General features: G+C 30.0%; 1 protein-coding gene across 6 annotated transcripts in view; it reads left to right on the forward strand.

Annotated features, from left to right (window-relative positions):
- The window catches only part of LOC129803551 (rho guanine nucleotide exchange factor 12), a 193,722-nt gene that overhangs the window by 143,459 nt on the left and 35,441 nt on the right, over nt 1–14,822 (forward strand). For 4 of the 6 annotated variants that reach the window (XM_055850193.1, XM_055850195.1, XM_055850198.1 and 1 more), the window contains 4 exons: nt 1,814–2,022; nt 2,111–2,702; nt 6,379–6,445; nt 6,517–6,857. In XM_055850193.1, coding sequence (XP_055706168.1) covers nt 1,814–2,022; nt 2,111–2,702; nt 6,379–6,445; nt 6,517–6,857 — 1,209 coding nt within the window. The remainder of the gene's footprint in view (nt 1–1,813; nt 2,023–2,110; nt 2,703–6,378; nt 6,446–6,516; nt 6,858–14,822) is intronic. The other 2 variants (XM_055850194.1, XM_055850197.1) reach the window with 1 other exon arrangement.

Below are 14,822 nucleotides of genomic sequence, written 5' to 3' on the forward strand. Positions count from 1 at the left end.
GAATACATATTCAATTCTGTCGCCCAGGGTCGTCAATTTTATTTTGCTGACTTTTTAGAATTTATTTTATTTTTAATTAGAGTTTTTGCTGTCAAAGCGTTAATAAGTTTTGCTCTATGAAAAAAAAAAACAATAGCGAAAATAATTTATAATTATTAAAATATTCTAAAAAGTTATCAGAAGAACATTAGACAAATTATTTTTAACAAATATAAATTCTTATTGATTAAAAATCAAAGAAGACATTCTCTCACGGCGTTATCATACTTGCACATTAAAATTTTAATGTGATTCATATTAATTGTCACTTGTGAGCGTCCAAATATGTTATTTGTGTCTTTGAGTCACTTAATATTTGGGGTTTTTCTATTTATTAATAAAGAAGTAGACTTGGCCTGCAAAAATAAGTTTAAATTAACCTAAAGCATAAATATTTTTCACATTAAAAAATTAAAGAGAAAATCGCATTAATTTTTCGCATTAATGCTATAAATTAATTTATATCAAATTTTGCGGGTCAAGTCTACCTTTTTATCAACAAATAGATCAAATTTTGAATATAAAATGATTCAAACACACAAATTACACATTTGGACTCTCACCAGCGACAATTAATGTGAATCATATTAAAATTTTAATGTGCAAGTGTGATAACACAGTCAGGTTTTCATTTTGTTACAGGAAAAGTGCTTATAATTTGGGACAGATTGCATAAGTTTCTATATCTAAAATTTGAACAGCATTTCAATATTCAATTTCAAGTTGTTTGGAACCTTGAGAAGTAGTTTATCGTCCTTGCTTTTTCTAAAATTAATTTTAATTCGTTTAAAAATCAATAAAAATGTAAACATAAATTTGACTATAATGTTGGACACGTTTCTTGTTATTTTGGACACTTTGCTTGTAATTTTTGTTAGCTAATTCACCTCAATAGGCAGCCCATTATCGGCCTTTTTAAGAACCTGTTTTATCAAGTCCCTTTCCTGTTTATGTGAAGGAATCGTAGGATATTCCAAGGAGTCCAGAAATTTTCCGTATGCATTACAGAGAGTTGACTTCGGCACTCGAGTACGCGCGGATTCACGCATTCACTTGCCTTTTCGGGACTCTTTTAACATTTTTTGCATTATATCTCGTTCGTAGAGATTATGCTTTTTTTTTGTTTCTTTAGGCATTTATACAATCTAGTGATGACAGAAACTGAAAATTTACAATGTTCCATCATATTCCTTGTAAGGTACTGCTCACACTCAATTTTTTACAAAGGAATTTTAATTCAAATCATATTCAAAATCGAATAAATTCAGTGTTAAAATCTTCGAAAAAGAATAAATATTTAGATAGAATATACACTGAGAAAGAAAAGAGGCTACGATTAACTTTTTTTCGCCATAACTTTAACACTTTTCGGGAGTAAAAATTAACATTTTTTAATGTTAATTTTACACCTTTTGAGGGTAAAATCAACATGAAAAAAGGGTAACTTTAACCCCCAATACACTTAAAAAGGGTAATATTTACACCGATTTCGGATCAATAGCGCAGGTTAAAATTAACATTTCCGGAATGTTATTTTAACTTTTTCGGATTTCTCTCAGTGTATTATTCATTAAAATATTCTAAAAGAAAATTCCATAATTTATTTAATCAATTTATTTCTAGTGTCCAACTTTACCCTCAAAGTGTCCAAAATTACAAGCACTTCCCCAAATATCCTTAATAATTTGCAAAATGTAATTTAGTGAGCAATAGTTATAATGACTTATTGATTTTCATTGCTACAATAATTTCCTTGTGGTTTCCCTTTCATTAGTAGTCTGGATAGCCCAAGTATATCTTTTGATGCTGTTGGAGCACCATCTTCATGTAGTGGAACACAGCCTGGAGTGGTGCCTCGACAGTGGGTGGAGAGTGAGGATGAAGGTGGGGGTGATTTGGAGACGGATTGGAGTTCCAATGTTCCAGCCGATATTCTACAAAATCTGTCCGACGCGGAGAAGAAACGGCAGGAAATTATAAATGGTTTGTTTGAAATTGTATCTTCATATCAATTTCATTGTTTTTTTTTTTTCAAATTTCGTATTCTATTATTTTTTTTTCAATTTTATAGAGATTTATCAGACCGAGAGGAGCCATGTAAGAACATTAAGGCTTCTCGAGGGTATATTTATGCAGCCACTGCAAGAATCTGGTGTATTAAATATCGAACATTTACATTTGCTGTTTCCACCTGCTTTGCTAATTCTCAAAGATTTACACTGTTCATTTGAGGCGCAATTGAAGCAGCGACGCATTGATTCGGGCTCAATAGTTGGGCACATTGGGGATTTGTTGTTGGCTACATTTGATGGTAATTCTGGGGAGGAACTCAAAGAGAATGCTGCACAATTTTGCGCACGCCAGCAAATAGCACTGGAAGCGCTCAAAGAGAACCGCCGTAAGGATGAAAATCTCCAAAGATTACTCACCAAAGCTGAGGCACACAAAGCGTGTCGACGTCTTCAGCTGAAGGATCTCCTACCTACAGTCCTTCAACGTCTAACAAAGTATCCACTATTGTTTGAGAGTCTCTATAAAATCACCGTTAGTATGTTTCCTGAAAATACAACTGAAGCAGAAGCCATCAAGAAGGCTCTCGATAACTCCCGTGACATTCTCAATCATGTCAATCAGGCTGTGAGGGTGGCAGAAGATTCCCACAAGTAAGTGCCTCTGTTTATTAGCATAAATAATTAATGCTATGTAGATAGTAGTTGGAGATTATGATTAAGACTAAATGGGGGAAGAGAAAAAAAAACATTTAAAAATCCTCAAGTCTTTTCGGACCATAAGATCACAGAGCCAAATGATTTTTTAATTAAGAATTTCTTAGCTCAAGAGTTAATCGGACTTGCAAAATCGTTTTTTTTTATCGATTTTAAATAGTAAAAAAATCTATAAGAGTATCCATATTGCTTACTCAGAATCCAAAAAGATGCAAAAGGAAAAGAGTTAACACAAGCTGGAATTGTTTAAATGAAATAAACGATTTCAAATTAAGGGCAGAATCACATTGACAATAAAATGCTCACCGTAGCCTCACCGTATTTCGTTAATTTACGCATTTTCATTGCAATTCTTACGCAAATTTTCCATTACAGTATTACCTTATCTCATACTCGGTGGCACTAGGTGGAAAAAATATAAGAAAATTGAAGAAATAAAACGAAAATTCGATAAATGGTGAGCAAAGAAAACTAAGAGAAATTAATCGTACAGTTTTTTTTTGCTCACCGTTTATCGCATTTTTGTTTTATATCTTCAATTTTGTTATATTATTATCACCTTGTGCCACCGAGTATGAGATGAGGTAATACGGAAATAGAAAATTTGTGTAAGAATTGCAATGAAAATGCATAAATTAACGAAATACGGTGAGCATTTTACTGTCAATGTGATTCTGCTCTAATTGTTTCATAGAAATATTTTCGACAATTTTGGAGAATCTCATCATTAAAAATTTGAATTTTATACTTGTTTCATTAACTCTTGGCCACTTGTTTGAAAATCAATTTAAAAAAATCATAAACGTAGTAACCTGTTAGAATATTAGAGTAGAACATATTATAAGCGTTGAAATACCAAAAGTCCAAGATAGATACAGGGATCAGCTTAGGGATCAACCCGAAAAATTAGAATTGATGTCAATATACTCTCACGGATCAGCCCATAATTCGGAGAATCAGGCTGATCTTCTAAATTTATGAAGTCTAGTGAAATTACGAGAATTAGGGGCAAAATCTTTTTGGTCAGTAAAAAATTCAAATTTGTCAGTAAAAAAATAAAATATTGGTCAGTAAAAAATTAAATATGATCAGTAAAAAAACTTTAAAAAATCAGTAAAAAATTTAATTTGGTCGGTAAAAAGTCAAATTTGGTCAGTAAAAATAAAATTTGGTCGGTGAAAAGTCAAATTTGATCAGTAAAAAATCAAATTTGGTCAGTAAAAAATAAGATTTGGTCGGTGAAAAGGGTGAAAAGTCAAATTTGATCAGTAAAAAATCAAATTTGGTCAGTAAAAAATAAAGTTTGGTCAGTAAAAAATTAAATTTGGTCAGTAATAAATAAAATTTGGTCAGTAATAAATAAAATTTGGTCAGTAAAAAATTAAATTTGGTCAGTAATAAATAAAATTTGGTCAGTAATAAATAAAATTTGGTCAGTAATAAATAAAATTTGGTCAGTAATAAATAAAATTTGGTCAGTAATAAATAAAATTTGGTCAGTAAAAAATTAAATTTGGTCAGTAATAAATAAAATTTGGTCAGTAATAAATAAAATTTGGTCAGTAATAAATAAAATTTGGTCAGTAATAAATAAAATTTGGTCAGTACAAAAACAAATTCGGTCGGAGAAAAGTAAAAAGTCAAATTTAGTCAGTATTTCTTTTTAATCAGTAAAATGTGAAATTTATTGAATTGAAAATTAAATGTCATCAGTGAGTAATAATTTAGTCAATAAAAAACTAAAAGGAAATCAATAAAAGTTAAAACTTTGCATATCCGGATAAAAAGTATTGCACATTTCGTATTGCGGAAACTTCGTATTTAAGTACATTTCGTATTTCATATTTCGTCTTTCATAAATTTTGTACAAGAATTAAACAGGTGCTACTGATAACTTTCCAAAACACAGAAAATTGCCCTTTACCTCAACAGGCGGTACAAATGACTTCCCGAAGCACAGAAAATTTCCTTTAGCCTCAACAGGCGCTACTTCAAAAAACACAGAAAATTTCCCTTTGTCCCAAACAGGCAATACTGATAATTAGATCTTGAAGTTCGACTTTAAACTCAGACCCGAGGCGCATAGAGCCCTTAACCACATAAAACAGGAATTATGTTATTTTATTGGTTGATATATTTGTGTAAAATGTATGGCAGACGAAATATTCAATTTTTGTACAAAATGTATGAAAGACGAAATGTGAAATACGAAATGGTAAAATACAAAATGTACTAGAATACGAAGTTTCCGCAATACAAAAAATACAATACAAAATTTGATTTTTTTACTGACCAGATTCTTTATTTTTTACTGACCATATTATAAATTTTACCGACCAAATTTCATTTTTTACTGATCAATTTGTTTTTTACTGACCAAATTTGATTTTTTATTCACCAAATTTGACTTTTCTCCGACCGAATTTGATTTTTTACTGACCAAATTTTATTTATTACTAACCAAATTTTATTTTTCACTAACCAAATTTGATTTTTTACTGACCAAAATATTTGCTGATAAAATTTGATTTTTACTGATCGGAGATTCTTTATTTTTTACTGACCATATTAGGTGAGATTTTTAACAATCTCACCTACTATTTTATTTTTTACTGGCCAAATTTGACTTTTTCACTGACCAAATTTAATTTTTTTACCGATTTTTAAAGTTTTTTACTGACCATATTTAATATTTTACTGAACAAATTTTATTTTTTACTGACTAGAGATTTAGCCCAGTTCCCGAAGATTTCAAAATCCCAAATAGCAATCAATTTTTTTTGGTTTTGAGAATGTAATTGAACATTTGTCCTTAATGATCGAATCTTAAATTCCAATTTTCCAAAAATTCTTGATTGATAAGAAATTAAAGAAGTTAAACCATATGGCTAAGCCTTAGGTCTGAAGCCGTATACTAGTACGCAATGTTGCAAAATCTAAAAATGCATTAATATTGGAGTAATGGGAAGGTAACTGTGCTGCTTCCTCTGCGAAAAATCCATTGATATTGCACTTAAGAAGTCTTTCAGCAATCAAAGTGTACACACAAGTGTACAAAGTGTGTTCAGCAATCAAAGTGTATTTTCTAAAAATGTTCGTTAATGTTTGTGAATTCCTATGGGGGAGTTACAAAATGCTCGTAAATCGTATAACCCACAAACAAGTTCGTAAAAGTTTGTACTTTTTCACAAACATTGTTCGTAACATGATCATTTGACGAGCATTTTTTTTACTTTTACAAACATTTGTTCGTAAATGTTCGTAAAATGTTCGACAGGAAAACATACATTAACGAACAAATGACAAAATTTTACGAATATTTTTGTGTGCGAACTATGTTCGTCAAGTGATCATGTTACGAACAATGTTTATGAAAAAAGTACAAACTTTTACGAACATGTTTGTGGGTTATACGATTCACGATTATTTCGTAACTCCCCTGTAGGAATTCACAAACATTTACGAACATTTTTACAAAATATTTTTTTCTGTATTAGACGGATTTTATTTTATTTAATGCTTTAAAGATTTCATTACATAATAAAGAGCAAAATGCTTAGAAATCTTCTTCAAATTGTGCCAGTTTCTTATTTTTATTTATTTTTTTTTTCAGACTGCAAACAATTCAAAAGAAATTGGATAAAGCTGCCATTGATAAAGAAATTGGAAATGAAATAAGGGTATGTCTTACCAAATAATTTACATTTAATTTTTTATAGCAGGATGATTACAATGTAATTATTTTCCGCAGCTGTTGATGCAAAATTTAGACCTAACTCAGCACCAATTGATACACGATGGATTGCTGATTATGAAGAAGAGTCCAACAACACAATTACATGGTCTACTTTTTGATGATATCATGGTATTGCTGCAGAAACAAGATGATCGTTATGTGTTGAAAGTTTTACCAAATCCGGGTGCAGGTGGTTCGGAGAATAAAAGCAAAGAATCAGTATTTTATCCCATAATCAAGGTGAATTTGATTCTTGTGCGACAGTCAGCAGTGGATAAAACAACATTCTTCCTTATCAACACGAGTCTCTCGCAAATGCTAGAGCTAACTACTCCCAGCAGTTCCGAATGCAAAGGGTAAGTCTATCTTTAAGCTTCTCTCATTCCTTGAAATTCTTCTCCATGTTTGGTCATACAGTTGGGGTTATTTTAAAATCAATATATGATTGGTCAGAAAGTGTCTCACTTGGTTAAATTTATTAACAAAATTGTGTGTGATTTTGCAAATGGAAAAGTTTTATTTATCGATTTGCCATCTGTTGAGCAAGTTTAGTAATGGCTGTGGTTTGTAGTTTGAACTTTTTGTATTTCCTATTTTTTTTTGTCTGTATACGAATTAGAACAGTGACGCCTACCGTATTGGAAATTCATTTTGCTGCCAATATCATTGGCAATTATGTGTTTTTGCAAATTTTCCGTGTGGCAAAAAAATATAAGATAAACAATAGACTCACAAGGATTAAAGAAAAAAATGAAGATCAATGACTACGTTTATACGCAATAAATAATCTCATCTATTGTAATCCTCCTACTTAAATTAATTCATTAACGGTTAATAGTTTCCTCAGATCGATCTGAAACTTTATCAAAGTTAAGTAAGTTGAATACGAAATTTTAAGGCACTGGATTTTATTAATGTTAAAAGTTTTAGTTATTTTTTCTTTACTAAATAGGGGAACATCTCCTACCTTTGAATGCGGTAGCCTTTGAATATTTAAATTTTGCTATCATTTTTTCAAACAAAAATTCTATTTTAATAAATCGAACTTAAGGGGAAAGCTTCAATAAGGAAGTCAAAAGAGGTAAATATTTTTGTTGTTAAATCCAGGGGCATGACATTTCCTATGTTTCCCATATGTTTCTAGCGCGCCGGAAAAAATTTTGGGTTTATTAGCTGTTTTCTGTCAGTGTAGAATGAATTAGCAAAAAATATAAGTGCAAAATAAAAGCGAACTTGATATTGAATAGGCAACCGAAAACCCCAAATTGGCAACCTACGTAGTTTCGGAGATATCTCCTGAAATGTTTACGAAAACAGGGAAAAATTTACATTAAAATCGGTCGCATTTTTCAGAGCTAATGTCACCCGCCTGGTTAAATCGATAGATAATCTATCCAAGTATATACCATAAAAATTTCAGAAGAAAATAATGGTGATGATGTTTTCAGAACCCAATTCGAAATATTCTCGAAGACACAGCTGCGAAAGCAAAGGAGTGCCAAAAAGATTTGCGAGAGTTCGGGTGAACGTGCAAAACTTTGAAGCGCGTTTTCTCTACTTCTCTTTTTTACTATTTTTTCGAATTTGCGAGAAAGATACAGAAAAGCTTACCGGCCAATCGCAGTGAATAAAGCCTTATTCTTTTCAGCATTAAATTTCCTTCTATATAAACTAAAAGAATTATTGAAAACCTATTTTTCTATTTTTTACAACATGTTAAAGTCAAAATTTTGTCGTAAAAATGCAATCTGGAAAAAAATTCCGATTTAACGATTTTCTTCGGGTCATCTAAAAAACATCTAAAGATAATTAGGGGTCACCCTAGACCTAAAGTTGATATCTCTTAACGTTTAACCCTTTAAGGACGAGACGCTTTTTTCTGATCGAAAATCAATAATAAAAAAGAAACTAATAAACAAAATTAATTAAATGTCTTACATCTAGCCTTGGACAATCCAACAGAGTCTGTTCCGGTATATTTTTTACTTCTATGAACGATAGGAACAAAAATAGCCTAAAAATTTTAGTAATTTTTCTGACGATACCAATGAATGATAATTTTTACTCTAATGAAAAATATTATGTATGAGTCGTGTACTTTCTATTCCCAAAAGGGTTTTGCTTAAAAAAATTTGGAATTATAAAAAATATTAAAAATTGTTTATCTATGCGGTCATTTGAAAATTCGTCACTTTTGAGCTTAATTATAATTGCTATTATAGCAAATAGTTGGAGTTTTGCAAAAAAATATCCTAGATTCCTATAACCTTCTACTTTACGATTACGTACATACATTAGAAAGAAAGAACTTTGGGTAGTCAGAAAAAATAATTTTCTCAATGGGTCACGGGTGACCCAATCGTCCTTAAAGGGTTAAGCTCCAGATCGGTGAGAAGTTCGAAAAAAGTGGATTATATATATTGCTTTCTCTGTGAGTTCGAGAAGTATAATAGCATATTTTCACCTCAAATTATCTTAATTTAGTTTTATTAAGAATCTCATGCATAAAAATATTAAATTTATCAAATAATTTCACTTTATTGGCGGAATTATCTGATTAACAAAATATAATATTTTGAGAGTATTTCAAACAACTGCTTGAAAATTTGTGACGACAAATTAGTAAATTTATAATGTTTAACTCTAATCTTCCTTAAATGTAGGGGAAAGTACTCTCCCTTCGAACGTTCAGGCCTTCGAATAATGTGAATTTTCTTTTAGTTTTCCTAAGAGCCTTAAACATTTCTACTAAATATTAGTTGGCTTATCATCAATTGTTGATAATTCCGTGATAATTGAGTGTAAATCTCTTATGAAAAACAAAAGAAATTCACATTATGCGAAGGCATGAACGTTCGAAGGGAGCGCACTTTTCCCTGATTCAGTTTTTATAAAACTCTTCGTTGTGTTTTGTAATAAACCTGGATTATACTTTGCGTATAAACGTGGTCAGTGTCTTGAAATGAAAATATAAGAAAGAATTGTGAACATGAGTGTATGGAGTGTGTGGATGTCTATAGAAATAATTGAGAAGGAGAGTAGAATGAATGTAAAATGAAATGAGATTCACAAAAGAATCACAATTTTTTTAATCTTTCAGTAAATGGAATTATATTTTCAAATCAACAGAAAATTGATTTAAATGAATTTCTATTTAAGGAATTATAGGCTTGAATTTTAAGTCCAAGATTATAAACAATTCCCAAATTCTGAGATAAATTTTATCATATTAAAAATCTGAATCGTATTCGTCGATAAAGACTTTAAATTTTGAAGTATGCAAATTTTCTTTTCGGATTCGGTTTATCCAAAGTTCAAGTTCTTTGTTGATTGATCTCTAGAATACACGAAAAATGTGACAAAGAAGAACTCCTTAAAAATTCGAAATCATGATTTAAAATTTATAACATCAAACAACTTTCTTTGCATCTAAAGTTGAAACATTCCTCAAAGCTGGACATTTCGCCACTGCTTGTAAGTTAAAAAGCAGGATTTATAGTAGAAAATATTCTCATTTCCTTTATTTTATGCAATATAAAGTATTTAATTCAATAAATAGGTGGAAGAGTAAGAGTAATGTGGTGACAAACTGTAGTACATTGTGCCATAGAGATAGAGAGGATACCTTGAATTAAATGAATGAATAATTATACCATAAGCGATATTACCTTTTGATGTGGCGATAGCTCATTATTTATTGATCGATTTTAAATGGTCAGAAAGGAGAGAAAAGCTTTTTAAATTAAAGATACAATCGAATGTACAATAAGTTGAGAAAAGATACTTTGTATATTTTTTTTTTATAAATTGACATGTTCCGAGGAGACGTACTTGTCCAGGACTTATTTAGGATGATGACCATCTTAAAAAGTGTCAGTAGCTATTATATTTCACATTTATTCCTCATATTCTTTCTTATCCGAGCTTTTTTCAATTCTATTCACTCCAATCGTCTCTTTTGTCAATGCCTTCATAAAATGCCAAATGGAAAAAATGAAGAAAGGGGATTTGTTGTGACATTCAGAGCAAAGAATAATGTTGCAAATAATAGAAGTTTAAACTTCTTTCTAGAAGGTCATCAGTTAAAAATTATCTTTAAGCAAATATTCAACTTTTATTTTTATTTTTCATTATTTCAATATTTTATGGAATTTTTGAATATTTACTTACACCATTCTGCACAAATACAAAAATTAACAATGAAAAGTTGATTTCGCGTTTGTGAATTTGACCCCTTTTTGTGTTTGAACAATGACTCCTGGTGTTGGTTTGAACACGTCCATAACTACATCACTAATATTTAAAAACTTAAACCTTTTAGTCATTGAAAAATATAATAATTCAAAAGAATAATAATTATATTAAAGTTGTGAAGTGACTTAGTCAATTCAATTAAATTTGAAGTTTATTTCAGGCCTAAAGATGCTTAAAGTACCTGATTTATGGCTATACATAGCGTATAAAAGTTTAAGTCTTAAAACATTTTTAGTGGATAATCTGCACAATTTCTTTTGATATGCGTCAAATATGCTAAAAAGAAACTTGATAACCAGCTTAAGATTTCCTCGAAATTCTTTAAATATCGTAATTTTTTATCGATTTCTGTTTATAGCTGATTTGAAGAGATCTATAAATCATTACAAGATTTTCCAAAAATTGTATAGAAAATATACAAAATGGGAAAAAAATATTACGTGCGAAACTTATGGGTTAAAACCTGGTTCTCAATCCGTCGGAACTGTTTTAGTTTTATTCAGGATTCCAAGACCTTTCCAACGAATCCATATTCTATTTAATCGTTTGAGAAATACGCTCCCTAGAATGCTTCTTAACATTTAACCTTGAAAACACGTTATTAGAAATGATTCAAGGGCATTCTCGTAATATAGATAAAATTATGATAAAGAGGTAAAAAATATGCTTAATAAGTAAAAAGAGATTAACCAGAGGAAATTGTTTCCTGTAAATTTAAGTGATATGTAATTCTTTTTTTGGGAAAATTGGGCGATATTGCATTTTTAGATATAAATTTTTCCTAGGTCAATATTTTTAAAAGTCTGTACGATTGTCTGAGGTGAATATTTAAGAAAAAGGATGAAAAGAATTAGTGCATTTGCGATTAATCAATTTTCTTATAAGCTTCTGTTTGAATTTACAAATTTAGGGAAATGTAGGCATGGTTCACACAGAGTGAACCTTCAAACTATTCAAATTTTCTCTTTGTTTGCAAAGAGCTGACCTACCATTTCTCATCTCGTTTCATGAGCTTAATAATGATATGTCTTTTGGCTAATAAATGACGAACTAGCTCTTTGCAAACAAAGAGATAATTTGCGTTGTTTGAAGGTTCACTCTGTGCGAACTATACCAACATTCCCCTAAAGAAGTAAAATCGAGCACTTCAATATGAAAATCCACATTGAAGAAAAATAGTTTGATAAAAAGAAAAGCTGGATTATTTTTAATCGATATTTGAGGGTGCTATACAATTAATTTTGTATTATTTTGTTACTTCAAATTCTTAAAAACTCATGCTAATCATATCGCACACTAAAACGATCTTCAGACTTTGGAAAGTCCAACAGAATCTGATTCGGTGTATTTTGTTTTTCTATGAACGATAGGGACAAAAATAGCCCAAAAATGTAAGTAATTTTTCTGACAATACCAATTAATAATATTTTTCGCTTTAATGAAAAATATTACGTATGAATATTGTGGTTTTTATTGCCAGAAGGGTTTTGCTCAAAAAAATTGGAAGTATAAAAAATAAATAAAATTAATTATGAATTTGAGAATTTAAAAATTCGCCATTTTGAGCTTAAATATTTACTACATAGCAAATAGCTAGAGACTTGCAAAAAATATTCTAGATTCCTTCAACCTTCTACTTTACAATTTTTTACAGACATAAGGAAAAAAATAACTTTGGGTAGTCAGGAAGAAAAATTATTTTCTTTATGGGACACCGGTGTTCCAATCGTCCTTAAAGGGTTAATGACGTGTTTAGAATTGAATAGACAACTTTGTGTATTTTCTAAAACCGATTTTATCTTAGGAAGTTTGTTTTAGAGATTTTCGAATTCGAATTTATAAAGGGATTCACCGAAGACCACACGTCACTATATCTCCAAACTTTTGACCTCGATATAACGTATTAGACAAACGAACAAAAAGCGTTTCGTTATTTTTATTGAAATTTTAGATTTTCAAAATAAACACTGGTGACAAAATCTTTAAAAAAAATCGAAGCATATTTTCAACTCTAATAATATCAATTTTACCCAATTTACTGTCGAAATTTATTGCTTTAATTCTCCCCGTCAAATTGCGCCAAAATGTATAGAAGCTCTCTGACATCTTTTATACATTTTCCTTTGCTTTTTTTCATATCTTACAATATTGAAATGTAATTTTAATACTTTTACATTGGTATATCATTGCCAGAGTGCGATCAAAAATGCAGTATGTTTTCCTGTTAACTTTTGTAAAATAGGTAGAAAATTTTATATGTTTTATAAACATCTTGAGAGAATCATCCGTCATTCCTCAATATTACAATATTGCAAATATTTTTATTGAATTCCGTCTACAACTGCAAGATTCTTTGCAATGACATAAGAATGCAAAAATCTTATGAAAACCAACTTAATAATAAATGAAGAATTCATCATAATAATGTACAATAACAATACAATTCAACAGTAATATGGGAAAAATATAATATAGTATCTTTACCTGCATTTTTATAAACTTTGCTGATTTTATGTACAAAATTTTTCATTTCAAGTTCGGACAAAAAAAAAGAATTAATCAATTTGTTATCAACTGATAATATCGGGAATATTGCTTAGTGCACTGTAAAACAAATAGATGTACTAGACATGTGGCAAAGGTAACCTATTTTTCCTGTGACCTTTTATGATTCTTCTCATCTGTCCCTCAAATGAAATCTATATCTTTCATGGTGGAACAACATTTACCCACTCTTTTAGGCTTCATATGCATAATAGAAAATACAAAGGTGTAAATGTAAATTGTTAGAAATGTTTCCGAGATTGAAAGAAAAATTACAAAAAAAAAACTTTTTTTTATGTAAAATGAAACTGAAGCTTTCAAAATGCATTTTTTCACAATAGTTTCCTCTCATTTGAGAGAGAGAAAGGAAGATTGTGTGTGCTAAATATAATTTTCACCCTAACTCAAAAGAATAGAAGATCAAATAGGAGAGAAATGTCTGTTCATGTGAAGAGACAAATCCACGTGAATTTGTTGTAATAAATATAATTTACTGAACACAGAGTAAATTTAAAGAGAAATTTAGAACTCATCTCTGCGGATTTTGTGTCAAAAGAATATCCTTTTTATTTTATGAAAGTCCTATATCTACAAATTTATTTCTTTCAATAAAATTTTCCCATCGCACTATCAATTGAGACACTATCCATGAGATGATGATGATTGAGAGGAATATTTTGGCCATGTACTACAGAATATTTTTTTAAAGGTAATTTCCGCCACTTTGAATAATAATCGAGTTAATTGCATAAATATCCGGTGGTTTATAAAACCCATTTTCTGAATTACTAAATATCTTTGGCAAAACATATTTTCGATAGGAAAATACCGATACTGCGCGAAAAAATAGTATAAGGGATAATATAATGTTGATTTAATATACTATAGACAAGGCATTATTTTATGATACTTTTTCACGTGGCTTTTGTATTAACATCAATAAATCCCTAAACGTGATCTTGAAAACACGAAGTCATACAAAAAAAAAACTGTTTTTCTAAATATAACATTAGCGAATGAATTTTGTATTGCCATATACAACAGGTATTAATCAGGTGGTAACCCATAATCTTTTGGCACTTGGTGGATATTTCTTTGCCGAAAACTGGAAATCAAGATCTTATTTTCTCTTAAGAATTGAATTTGTACTTGTGAAATGCAAATATTTCCAAGATTTTAATTTCTTGAACACGAAAAGTGAATTCCTGAAATTGGACAAAAAATTAAGTAGGGGAGACTGGGGCAAAAAGTCACAAAACGGATATTTTATTTTTTTACAAGCTACTCGAGCGCTTCAAAAATTTCTAATTAGCTCAGTTTTATAGGAAATTTACCGCTCTACAACTTTGTGAAAGTAATTTTCCTCTATTTTATAAGGAAATACATTTATCGAGCTGTTTTCTAAAAGGTAATTTTGTAACCATTCTCAAAAATGCTGGGGCAAATAGTACCAGACATGGGGTATTATCATATTTTAATTCGCTTCATTACGGGCTTCCGTAAATTTGAAAAAAATACCTATA

This window comes from Phlebotomus papatasi, chromosome 2 (assembly GCF_024763615.1).
Source record: "Phlebotomus papatasi isolate M1 chromosome 2, Ppap_2.1, whole genome shotgun sequence".
Classification (NCBI taxonomy): Eukaryota; Metazoa; Arthropoda; class Insecta; order Diptera; family Psychodidae; genus Phlebotomus; species Phlebotomus papatasi.